At 36.8% G+C, this 12,845-nt stretch overlaps 1 protein-coding gene across 4 annotated transcripts in view; it reads left to right on the plus strand.

Moving 5' to 3' along the window:
* Window positions 1-153: 153 nt before the first annotated feature.
* PHF20L1 (PHD finger protein 20-like 1) overlaps window positions 154-12,845 on the plus strand; it is a 58,341-nt gene continuing 45,649 nt past the window's right edge. For 2 of the 4 annotated variants that reach the window (XM_017739048.1, XM_017739045.1), the window contains exons 1-6: window positions 154-172; window positions 551-656; window positions 7,837-8,008; window positions 8,147-8,231; window positions 8,966-9,054; window positions 11,553-11,615. In XM_017739048.1, coding sequence (XP_017594537.1) covers window positions 574-656; window positions 7,837-8,008; window positions 8,147-8,231; window positions 8,966-9,054; window positions 11,553-11,615 — 492 coding nt within the window. In that variant the 5' untranslated portion in view covers window positions 154-172; window positions 551-573. Of the gene's footprint in view, window positions 173-550; window positions 657-7,836; window positions 8,009-8,146; window positions 8,232-8,965; window positions 9,055-11,552; window positions 11,616-12,845 lie in introns of those variants that run through there. The other 2 variants (XM_017739047.1, XM_017739046.1) reach the window with 2 other exon arrangements.

Genomic DNA, 12,845 nt, shown 5'->3' on the forward strand with positions numbered 1-12,845 from the left:
TTTTTGATAGTGACTGAGCTACAGAATAAAATTAGAAGCCAGTTGTGACTGAAACTCAGTGCTATGAGTGCGACTTCAGAATGCATAGAAAAACTCAAGACGGGTTTTTGTTTATTTTTGTTTGTGCTAATTTGATCTTACTTGTCCTGTAGACCAGGTTTATCTGTTTTTGGTAAGTTTTTCTTGGCCTTTTCCACAACCGAACAGAGCATGCATGTTGACTCTAGGTAAACTAAAATTTTGCTCTAAAAGGATGCCAAGGAATTACAGTTTAGTATAGTTCCAGAAATGAGCACTATGGGCTTTTTCTTCTTATTTTTTGACTTAAGGTTGATAACAGATTTTTTTCATAGAGAAAGAAATCGGAATAAAAGTACATGTGAATGTTTCTTGATCCCTGTTTTGGGCCTCAACTGTATTTCTGTAAACTAAGCAGTTAATACAAAGTCAGGATCAAAATTTTGCATCTTTTCACACTCTGGAATATATTTGCTGTCACATTTTAAACAACATAATGTGTTTTAATGCAACTTTTTTCCTTCCTTCAAAGGTCGTGAAAAAGACAATATCAAGATGAGTAAAAAGCCTCCAAATCGTCCTGGAATCACATTTGAAATTGGTGCTCGTTTGGAGGCACTGGACTATTTACAAAAATGGTACGGAAGACATTATGTAGTATTTGCTGAGAGCATAATCATTTTGTGTAGTTTGTGTGCTTTGATAACGTACTATAAAAATCAGTGCACTTATTAATTGACAATTTCCACATGTGAACTTTATGAATTTCCAGCTAAGTCTGTTAAAACCGTTAGGTTTTAGGAAAATATTCCCTCTTCAGAAATCGAGCTAAACTTTTCTATGGGTTTTTGTGTATTTGCTCTTAGTGACTTGTGCGGCTGTAATAAGCAAAGAGCCTTTCTGGAGTAGTGTGTAATTCAGTGTCATGGCCGAGGTGATTGGGGTGTCAATATGCAAACTTCATGATCAAAGACTTCTTTTGTTTTCATTTGAAGGCATGCAAGGGGAGTTGTTTCGTATTCAGTTGTCACACTTGACAGGTTCACAAAACTGATTCTAGAAAAAAACCCACATCCTGAATTGGAGTTCATGGGATAGGCAGGTACAGTTGTGTTTGTATCAAACAGCTGGAGGAACGAAGTGCTTAGAACTGTGACTCTGCAACCACCCAGGTGTATTGTGAGCTCAAAGACTATAAAATTGAAATTGTGGGCACAAGGATCATGCTGCCCAGCCTGTGTGTTGTGAAAGGAGCTGTTCTGATGAAATAAATTGTTAGTAAAAATTTTATTAAAGCAAGTAGGCTAATTTGATTGTGTGTCCTGGCCGTGCTAGTTTGTTTGAAAAATCCCTGGTTTTGTTAAAGTAGGTGACAGAAGTAGTTGATGCTTCTACTCAGAAGTTTTTTCTTAGCTGCTCTCTGATTTATAAGGGCTTGAAAATGCTTTTCTGTTGCATTCCTGGAGAGCTCAGCATGTTCCTGTAAATATCTGATCCTGTTAACTCCAAGTGATGTGAGAGGGAAGTCTGTGTATTACTGACATATTGATATGTCTGCTTCAGTAGTTATATGCTCTGTATAAAATGTTGGGTCAAACTTCTTATTTGCAGAGCTTTGATTTTAATTATAGGAAAAGTGCTTGTTTTAATAAATGTACTCTAAAGGACTTGGTTTACAGAACCATTCTTGTTCTTACCTGTTGCTGTAGAGTGGGTTTTCAGCATGCTGATTCTGTAACTGAATGGCAGGATAAGGAAAACATCCAAATAATGCAATAAAACTTTTTGTAGCATCTTCTGTGACTAAAAATAGTTGGTTAAAGTAATCAGGTAACAAAAATAAATATGTAAAAATAGCTTCAGCTGAATTGAATAAAAAAATGTCACTGAATTTCCAGTGTATAGTTTGTGTCAGACCTGCCCAGCCTTTTCACAGGGAAGCGTTGCATGTCAGTGCTGGAATTCTTGTCTAGGTTTGGGTTGTCAGGCATGAGCCATGTGGCAAGCTCTGCAGCTGAGTTGCTGGGTGTTTTCAGGAAGAACAGAATTGATCCTGAACTTTCCAGAAATTGATTTATCATCTGTACCACCAGGTAGATCCAGGTCAAGTTTAAATGCATGTCAACTTTTGTGGTGCCATATACAGAAGAAAGTTAATACGAAAATTTAGCAGTTGCAGCAACAATGGCAACAGGACTCTAGTTCAAATGAACTAGTAATACAAAATGAACTAATAATACAAAACCAAATTGCTTGTGACAGAAATTCTACTGTTGAGCTATTATTAGGGTGTCAAGGGTTGCAATGATAGTTTATGGGATTTTTCTTAGTTGGCTTTCTGTTGCATAAGGGGTTGGTGGATGTTTTTTAAATTTTTTCTATATATAATCTGTATGCATTCCCCTCATTTGCATGCAGAAATACATACTTCAAAGAAAATAAACTTGCTGAACTTACATGAAATCTCTTTATTATTTTTTTAACAAAAGCCAAATTGAAGAGCATTGGTATTGCTTAGCTCAGTCTTTCTACAAGTGACTAATTGAGAACACTTGCTGACAAATAGCCTTTGAAAGGGTTTTAATATTTTCTCTCCATTTTTCTGAAAGCTTGCTGTCATCTTATGATCATGACTAGTTAAAATGTTAATGAGGAAAGGCTTCTAGAGGATGTAAGAAAAAATACAGTAAAGTATGGTTTTGTTTGCTGAGGTACTTCTGCAGGTCTTAAATTTTCAACTGTGTATTAGTTGCTGAAATTCAACTGATGGCATCTGGTGTTTTATTTATGTTCTGTAAACTTTTAAGGTGTCATTGGTGTACCTTGACTATTTATTGCTTAAAAGTCCTGTAGTTTTAAATGAAGTTTTTGCAGACAGTGTTTGGATCACTGGTATCATTTGTCATGTACCATGACAGAGTAGAAGAAAGCCTGGTCAAACTGGTCAGCAAGGACAGGCTGTCAATGACTGTGTTTATTTTTGCTGTATTGTGGGGGTAACTGCAATTGCTGCTTTATCAGTTATGCTGTTGCAGGGGATCATCTTGAATAAAGAATTTGTACCACTTGTTCCATATAAATTCACTAAAGGAAACTATGAACTGCAGCTCTAATCAAAACTGATATGATCATCTGTCAGCAGATAATAAATGAGATGGGATTGAAAATTATAAAATAGAAAATTATTCAGTATATGAGATGATCGGGCTGGAGTGTATGATCTACAAAGAAAGAGTGAGGAAATGACTTGTTTAGCTTGGAGAAGGCTTCAGAAATCCCACTATCAGCCTTCCAATACCTACAGGGCTGTCATCAGCAAGACTTAGCCAAAACCTACAGGTAGTTACAGGACAAGACAACAGGCACAAACTGAAATGAGAGATTCAGACTATATTTGAGGAGAATCTTTTTCCCTGTGGGACAGTCAAGCAGTGGATCAGGTTGGCTGAAGAGTTTGTGGAGTCTCCAGCATAGAAGGTTTTCAAGACTGGGATGGATAAACACTGGAAAACCTGGCCTGTAGCCATGGCTGACCCTGCTTTGAGTGGGAGGTTGGACTAGAGGCTTTCTGAGGTTGCTTTCAGTTTGAATTCCCCTGGGATCTCATACAAAAACTGATACATATGCATACACCCCCTTCTGCTTCTCACTGACACAGCAAATGAAGAAGCGGTAAAGCTGCACATACCTGCAAGTGCATGTCTGGGTGTAAGACATTTCTTAAGCTGTCAGCTCCCACAAGTAGGACACTGTCCTTGCAAAGCTGATGTATTTAAAGATGCATGTCTTCCTTTTTTAATGCTTTCTTGTGGTTTTTTTGGCTCTAGCTCTCTACTGGTTGTCCTGTAAGCAGCAGATACTGATTTGAAAAAAACCCGGTTGTTTTCCTGAGACCACAGTCTTTACTAATTTGCTCGATCTAAACTCTTAAGTTAGGTAATGAAGTACAGATACATGGCCCTTGTTTCTGGAATGGAAACAACTCTCTAAAACAGGTTAGTTGTCAGAACAACAGTACTTGCTCTTGGTATATTTGATTATCTGTATGGATTTTTTTTTCCCCCCCAGTATGGAGGAAGCCTTTTCCCTGTAAGACTTTGAGAAATCTTACTTGGTACAGTCCTTGTTTTGAATTTCAGTTGACTGTGTTGCCTGACAGGTGTTTATAAGGGGGGGGTGAAGACTCTGCTTTATATTTAATACAATACATGTATAATAAATGTGGGGACCTAGAAATAGGTGCAGATTTTGCACATACCAGAACACTACTTGTGAGAAGTCAGAACGGAGGGTGTTTGGTTTTATTTCCTCTATGAGGTAGAAGGAAACACTTTTTATACTAGTGTTGCAAAGGCAAGAAGTATGTGTGTGTTTGTAGACTTTGTAGGTGCAAACTTGGGCAAATTTACTAATGTTTTTGCATTCTTTTTTACCGTCTGAAATGTCTATTGTCCCATTTCACAGGACAATTCACAACTTTTTGTCACTTTTGAAGGGTTAAAAGGATGATGTAAAATGAAAAGTGCTGTCTCTGTGGCTATTAATGTGTGTTGAGTGCATTGGAAAAAAATACTTGGTTTGTTGTTTTGTTTTTTTTTACACTGTCAAGAAGTGAAGTGGGATGTTTCCAATTATTTTTTATTGTATAAATGTTAGAACACTATTGTTGCCTGATCAGGGCTTCATAGTGTAAGTTTTTTAAGCCATATCAAATTCTGAGGCTTTCCAAAAATACTGCATAATACTAATGGGTTGGAATCACCAAGATTGGAACCTGAGAATGGAGGGCATGCAATGTGTAAACTGGGCAGATAACATTGGCTAACAACGGTTCTCTTGTACTTTCTTTAAAAAAAAAAGAACAACCCCCCCTGAATTTTGGATGTAACTTCATTTGTGATTATTATATACTCTTTTCAGCACCCTATTGCAAAAGCACACCCAAAATTTGCAGGATATTGTTTCTTCCCATAAAAGGAACACCTTGACTATTGAATGTCAATATGTTGGTCTATTTGAGTCTTGTTTGTTTGTTTGTTTGTTTTGTTTATTTTGTGAAAAGTAAAGCCTTTCCCCTAAAATTTTTAGAGTGTGTTTTTCTGGTTTGTGCTGATGAAATGTTGGCAAATCTGTTTGTGCATCAGTTTCATTGTGATGACTTAGTGTGGTGTACTTGCTGGGGGAATTAACCTGACTGGAAAGTTGGTTTGGCCTTAGATATTATTATGCTTTGATACTGTAAAGAATGATATTTATATCCCCTTTGTGGTATTTCTTCAAATGCCTACTTGTAACTTTGCGATGGAAGGAACTTCTTCATAAAATATCTGATGTGTATGAGATGTAATTGTCTTCATATTAAGCTTTTTAATTTTTTAATTTATGAAATTGATTCTTTTCAGTAGAAGTACAAAAAACACCAGAAAGATCTTTCTGTGTAGGGGATAATTTGCAAGAGTAAATTCTGCAATACCTATGTTCTGCTCTTTTCCACTGTGGGATCAGTGTTGTGAAATATTACAGTTTGTACATATTTGTGGCACATTGTGTGGCTAAATTTAGTGGGTGTTGAGGGTAATAGCTTGTTGCTAAATACAAAGTTGTGTTTGGGTTGCCTAATAACCAATTGCATATGGCTTGGGTGGTTCCATCTCTAAGGATATATCATGGACTTCTAGAAAGACTTTGACAGCAGAAATTGTACTTAGCAGAGAGAAATTAACCTATAAATACCTTGAGCTTCATTTCTTATCTGAAGTGATCTCTAGTAAGAATTAATATTTTGTATATATTCTTTTATTAACTGATGCTAACTTTTTCTCTTTTGATTCTATCTGTAATAATGTCCTGATTCTTGGCTTGTGGAATCATCTTTATAATTATCTTCATTTTAAAATATTTGTCTCTAAACTGTGGTCTGTATTTTACTTTCCCCTCTTACGTGGTTTTCTCTTTCCAGGACGGTGCTGTGTTTTCCCAGTTTATCCCTTCTGTTGTCTTCTCACACAGTGCTTGGAATGGTGACTTGGCTGCTGCTGACCAGAGAAAGCTCCTGGCCATAACAAGGGAACTGCTATAGGGACGTGCCATAATGGGAACAGTGTTTGCACTGGAGATGTGTAGGAAAAGGAGAATTCTCTTTTAGCTGGTTGGCCCTGAATTTTGTAAAACAACCATGATTTTGCATCACTGGCTGGCATGTGATAAACCTAAGATTTCTAACTCTCCTGGGAAAGGGCACCACCGTTCTTGGCTTCCATTTCACTACTGAAGCACAAACTCTCATTTCTTATTGCTGCAAAATGAACTTTCTCTCCTGTTGCTTTTCTGGTGTTTTTCCTTCCTTCCCTCTGTTAAATACATTCTATGTCATCCTTCTACTTTGAACTCCTTTAGGTAACACTTGCTGTAAGAGCAGTAGTAACCGTAACTTTACTTTTTCCTCTGCTTTGCTCCTCTTCCTGCTTATGTTGAGGATTAGTGTCAAGTTATAAGAAGTCTGAAATTGGAACACTCTGGAAGATGAAAAAAATTAGAAACTTTATAATACAATTTCTAAGTGTAGCAGCATATGGACTTAGAAAGTATAATCAGAGGCAGGGCTTAGGAAAACCATCTCATGGCTGACTTCTTTTCTTGAAGCCTTGTTCAAAGTTAAACCAGTATGCTGCTGCTGGGATACAGGTTTGACCCGCGAGTTTTACATTCTGTTTTAATGCAGTAGATCATCAGCTTCACTATTCTTGTTAGATTGTTGTTGTCAGTCTGCTTTAGAGGGGGAAGAGACATTGATCTTGTTTCTTTGAAAAAAGACTTGGAAAACTGTCTTGAAAAAGATTTTGTTAGTAGAGTGGCAAATGAGAATCTGCACTTTAAGACTAAGACTTTGTGGGGTTTTTTTGAAGTTCAGTGAGAAAAAGCTGGGGTCTTAAAAAATTATTTAGCATTTCTGAAATATATGGATGAGAGAAATGCAACAAGAGCTTGCACTGTCTCTGAATTCTGATGTGAGGGTGAAATGTGACTGCAGTAGTAACCTAGAAAATCAGAGAGATTTTATTAATCAGCAGCTCCTGAGATACTTAAATGTTAGGAAGCTGTATGCATCACTGCAGTTGAAGAAGTAGGACAGGAGAAAAGAAGAGACTGACACGTTTTGTTTTAAGGTGCAGGTCAAGTCACTAAGATAAGGAAAGCCTGTACTTCCTGAAAACTTACATTTTAGTCAGAACATAGTGTTAGAGATTCCTTTAACAGCACAATCAGTATTTTGGAGAGATTTCATTCAAAATTGATTATGTTGACAGGTTTCCTGTATATGTCAGTTGCCTTTCTAGCTAAAGAATTTGCAGTAGGACTGGAAATTGGTCGCTCAAACTCTGCTCTTTTACTACTGCTCCACAGTAGCACTTGGTTAGAAAAACATGTTGTGAAAGTTAAAGGCAGCTGTCCTTTTCGTGTGGTCTTCTTTTCCATACACATGTTATCATCTTTAGAGCAGCCCTAATATAAATTCTGGTAAAAAAATTAGTGATGCAATTAACTTTCTTTTTTTTTTTAGGAGATTCTTTGCACTTTTGAATCTGTTTCAATACTTCCGTGAAGGGCAGAAGGAGCAGAATTCTGCCTGATTCCAGTTTTCGCTATTGTATATAGATTCTTGATCCTATGTTATTCTATCAAATTAGCCTTTTTCCGACCTGGAGAGTTTTCAGTACAAAGCGTTAATACGACTTTCTGAATGTTCATGTAGCCACTGTTGTATCTAAACCAAGAAACAAACCCTTGACACTTACCAGTTTGTGTTTAACACTCCAGGTATCCATCTCGAATTGAGAAGATAGATTATGAAGAGGGGAAGATGTTGGTGCATTTTGAACGCTGGAGCCATCGCTACGATGAGTGGATTTACTGGGACAGCAATAGGTTGCGACCTTTGGAGCGACCAGCATTAAGGAAAGAGGGGCTGAAGGATGATGAAGAATTTGTTGTAAGTGGCACATTTATTTTGTCTTAGACTTTTGTAAACTGTTTACCTACATTAAATCTCTAGCACATAATGTTTAATTATTTTTAGGAAAAAAATCTAAATTATTTAAGTACTAATAACTAAATTTGTTTAAAATAGGATTTTAAACCTGGAGAAGAAGTCCTAGCTCGTTGGACAGACTGTCGATATTACCCTGCAAAGATTGAAGCAATTAATAAAGAGGGTATGTATGTGGTCCATTGGTAAGGTCTGCTTGCAAATGCTGTGCTGTAGATTTAGTCTGCTTAAAAAAGTGATATGTCTATAAAGTTTCCCTCACTGCCTCAGTATTAAGTGAAAATGTTTCTATTTATCAAATTTCGTAAAATGTTTATCTTTTATCTGTATGAAAGTTGAAAACTGGAATTTCTCCTAGAAGACAAAATGCTTTTTTTAGTGTCTCTTCAGTTATCAGAAGCTCCTGTGCACAGTCTTAGGACTATTTTGTACTATTGTTGATTTAATGTTATATTTAATTTTTCAGAATTGTTTTAGTTCTCTTTATTGAAGAAAAACAATGGAAATAGGAAAATAAAGGAACACATTAAATACTTCACAATGGTGATATTTCTAATGAACATAAAAAGTTGAAATTTTTACTATAGGTGAGAGCAAATGAGGATTTGGATGTAAATTGAGCTGTTTCCCTAGTGGGGCACCTTAAATGTTACGTAATTATTTCAACAAATTATGAGCAAAAGTGCCTCAATAGCTTAAACATGCTTGAAATTGTCCATCTGGACAAAGAGTAACAATATTAAAGCTGGGTTTCATTGAGGCCAGCATTTACGTTTTTTGTTCCTTTCTTGATCTTGACTATTGGTAGCACCTGGTTACTCTTGTCATACAGAGCAACACGTAAAACATAAAGCCTTCACGGTAACAAGGTGTGTTTGTTTCTTAACTACTCATTTCTAGGAACATTCACAGTGCAATTCTATGATGGTGTCATTCGATGTCTTAAAAGGATGCATATCAAATCTATGCCAGAGGATGCAAAAGGGCAGGTAAGAATATTTAAAGTTATTGCTTTGTTAGGTTTTGTGTAGTTGTTAGGGTTTTTGTTGTTTTGTTTGGTTTTTTGTTTTTTTAATATCTTGAGACAGTATAAGTGTCAGTAGCACAACTAGGTTTAGATTAGTCTTTATTCTAGGCCTGGCACTGCCTTGCTTCACCAGTTTATGGGTGATGCCTCAGAGTGTGCTGCTCAAGTGGCCTTGCCTCTCTGAAATGTCTGGCTGCTGGACACTCCATTGCTGACTAATCTGTTCACAAAGTCTTGTCTTACAGAGTTGACAAACCCAGGGGCATTCAATGACTTTTCCTTCTGGTGTCCTTTCAGGAAAAAGGCTTTAGCTTGTCAGCAGTCTGTGCTGCTGATTTTTCTTTTTAATTTAATTTATTCCCCACCCTCTGCCCATTGTCTCTTGTTTGCTACTATGAGAGCTTTTTGCCCACGTGTTCTTACTAAGGTGACTGTGGGGTTTTTTTCCCCCCATATCAGAACTTTTGGGCATTCAGGCAGATAAGTATTTCTTACCTCTTGTAACGTCTAGTTGCTGTTCAGGAAGAGATGCTGAATAGAAGTTGAGGGAGACTGTGAAGTAGAGGACATGTTAGTAACTGGGCCTGTCTTTACTTGTGAAAGGAAAACACTGAGAACTCTTACATGCTTTCAGTGGAAATGCCATTGCATTTATCTTGCATGGTAACTGTGTTTTTATAGTTAATGAGAAATTACTCCACTGAAACTATTTGAGACAAAACCCATGAAATTGCTCTTTATTTACTCTTACTTTTCTTCAGAATACTCCTAACTTTGCAAACTTCAAATATTTCATGATTACCATTGTAGCCATCCATATTGTGACCAGGGCAGATGGATAATTGAATTGGCTCGAGAGCATCTCCACATCCTGGCCTCCAGGGTAAAGGTAGCTGTATAGTAGGGTTGATCCTCTATGCAAGGGACACTGGAACTTAGTGGAGACACCACTGCATTATTTAAAAGATGTTTCCTGAAGGAGATTAAACTGAAATCTATAGTCACACAAGCCCTGGCTTCTTGCTGCAGTCTTTCAGTAACTGTGTTGAACCATTGTGTAGTATTTCAAGGAATACTGTCAGTTTGACAGTAAGTTAGGAAGCTAGTGTTTCATTTTACTTCATAAAAAGCAAAACTTGGATAATGTGGTTGTGACTGAAAAGAAATAAGTCTTTTGTGACAGTGGAAAGAGCTCCCTGATTCTGTCCTGTGCTTTTTCTAGGGAGCAATGTTGTGTCTAATCTCGAGTTACTACTCTTAGGCCACAGGCAGTTTCAGCTTTAAAAAAAAAATAGTAAATCCATTACTTCACAACCATTATGTTGTCCAGACTTGTTTGGTGGCAGTCCAGCTCATCTGTTATTTCTAATTTTTGTCAGTAGTTGAGAGTTATGGTGCCACTTATGCTTCTTGGGGGTTGAATGTAGGCTGTTTCAATGAAATCTTGAGAAGGAATAAGGGGGAAAAATTTACACTTCCTGAGATGGATTTAGAATTTTTAAGTTGTCTGGATGCAAGAACACCTCTAACTGTGCTTTCTGTAGTGCTACTTGATATTAGTTGTAGCATTTAATCCTGCAAAAGTAGAAGTAAGCGTAAAGGTCTGTAGCTTTCAAAGGCAAAGATATAATTTTTCTTGCAACTTTTTTTGCATATAATGCTATGGAAAAATGTTTGTTTTCCTAATTGTTTTGTGTTATTTCAGAATAAAAACATGAACTAAGATTTGGTTTGAAAATCAGTTATCTGAGACTGAGCTTTGTCTAAGCCTCAAACTCCCACGGATGTTTTCGTTCTTTTGCATTATTTATTTTATAAGAAAATATTTACTATAATTTGTATAAAGCATACAAAAATGCCAAGACTGTAAACTGATTTCAAAAATGGTAGAATTGTCAGATGCAACACTTCATGCTTCATTTAAATCTATAACTTGTTTTTTGTCTGTTTCCAAATTAAAAACCACATTTCTGGAGATGAATGTAAGCTTAAGATACTTCAAGTTCTTCCAGTACATCAACAGATCTAACAAATGTTAAGGTTTTTGTGGAAGGTGTGCACTAAGCATGCAGAATTTGAATTACTTGGAGAGTGCTAGAGATTAGTTAATACTTTGATTTTAGCTTAGCGTGACTCGAAGGAAGAGACTGTCAATGCTATAACACAAACTATTTTTGAGTTGCAGCAGAAGTGTGTTTTAATAAGACCCAGCTGTGAGGGTGGAAAGGCAAAATTTTTAAAGAGTGGAAAATATTTGTGTGTCTCAGTGTAATGGGCCTTGAGGTTCAGTTGTGGTTCAGATAAGCACAAATTAATTGAAATCGCACAGATCTGTGACCAACGTAGTACAGAGAGGGGAAAAAGGAATATTGAGACTGCCCTTGTGAGAGCACATATGAAGTATTTGGATAACTTACTTTTTCTGTTTCATGTTTTTTGTTTTATCTTCGATGTAATCAGGCGCGCGAGAGGGAGCAGATAGCGCCGGAGCTGAGATTAGTGACGGAAATCGAACCAAAAGAAGTGAGTTTTGAGGAGGGATTTGAAGGAGAGGGAGGGGACTTGGCACACAGGAAGAGGAAGCTGAGGAAAAAGCATGGATTTGCGAATGGGCCAGAGGAAAAAAGAAGATGTGACAGGAGACAATGTGAGCCAAGATGTAGGTGGGGCAGACTGTGTAGAATTGAAAGGTGAGAGTAAGGAATCCAGGCTTGATGTGGAATCAGCCAGTCAATAGATTCATGTTTTATGTATGTGTATGTATGAATGTGTGGGAGTTGGAAGTTATGATGTGACAGAAGAGGAAAACCAGCTGAAGCTTTAGTACTGTGAAGAAGCAAAAAGGTGGTGGTTGTAGGCAGGTGAAGGGAGAGCGATGTATGTGTGAATTCTGCTATTGACGCAAGGGTTGGATTTTAGAAATTATTCTGGTTTTGCCTTCCCACTGTTGCAGGATTAAGGTTACACAAATGAAGATTTTAAAATACAAGTTTTTTAGCCAATTGATGTGTAAGGCTATTGGGTAATTTCTACTGATGTATTTCTCACTCGTGCAGTTTCCTGTGTTTTGATTTAGTGAATCTAATTAGCATAATGACAGTTTTCCTCAGTAGTCATAAAGTAATGTTTTGTTTTCTAACTGCTGTGGGCCATTACTATTCTCCTGTCAATTTTCTCAGCTTACTTGAAAGGTGAATTTTAGTAAGAACGAAAAAGAAGGAAATACACATTTTTGATTTATTTTATATTTCTTTAAAAGTTACATATGTAAATGAGAAACTCACTGAAGTGAGATACTGTGGGAAGTGGGAAATCAGGCTGGATGGTGCAGGGTAACTGGAGCAGAGTTACACAACGACTTCCAATAGAGAGACAATGTCAGGAAATGAAAGAAAAGTGCAGAAAACTTCTCTTAGGAGGATTTTGCTTGTTCATATTTGGGTCCTTGGCTTTGTCTGATCTGGGAAAATGTCCTACTATTAAAATATGTAGCTAGTTTCTGTGGTATCTATGATATTTAGTATCCTGCTATTATGGTTGATAGAATAGATACCATGCTACTAGCCTAAGACAGATTTCAGAAGTTATTGTGCTTTGGGATCTCACTATCATTCTCCAGTTGTTTAGTTAATTTTTTTCTAAAAATTCTGGAAAAGTCACAAAGGTATCTTTTTGAAGGAGGAGTTCCTGTGCTTTTCAAAAGAAATATAGTCACCTTAGCATCTTAGAAGCTGAATAATTCTCACATGTCAG

Source organism: Corvus brachyrhynchos, unplaced genomic scaffold (assembly GCF_000691975.1).
Source record: "Corvus brachyrhynchos isolate BGI_N302 unplaced genomic scaffold, ASM69197v1 scaffold187, whole genome shotgun sequence".
In the NCBI taxonomy this organism is placed as follows: domain Eukaryota; kingdom Metazoa; phylum Chordata; class Aves; order Passeriformes; family Corvidae; genus Corvus; species Corvus brachyrhynchos.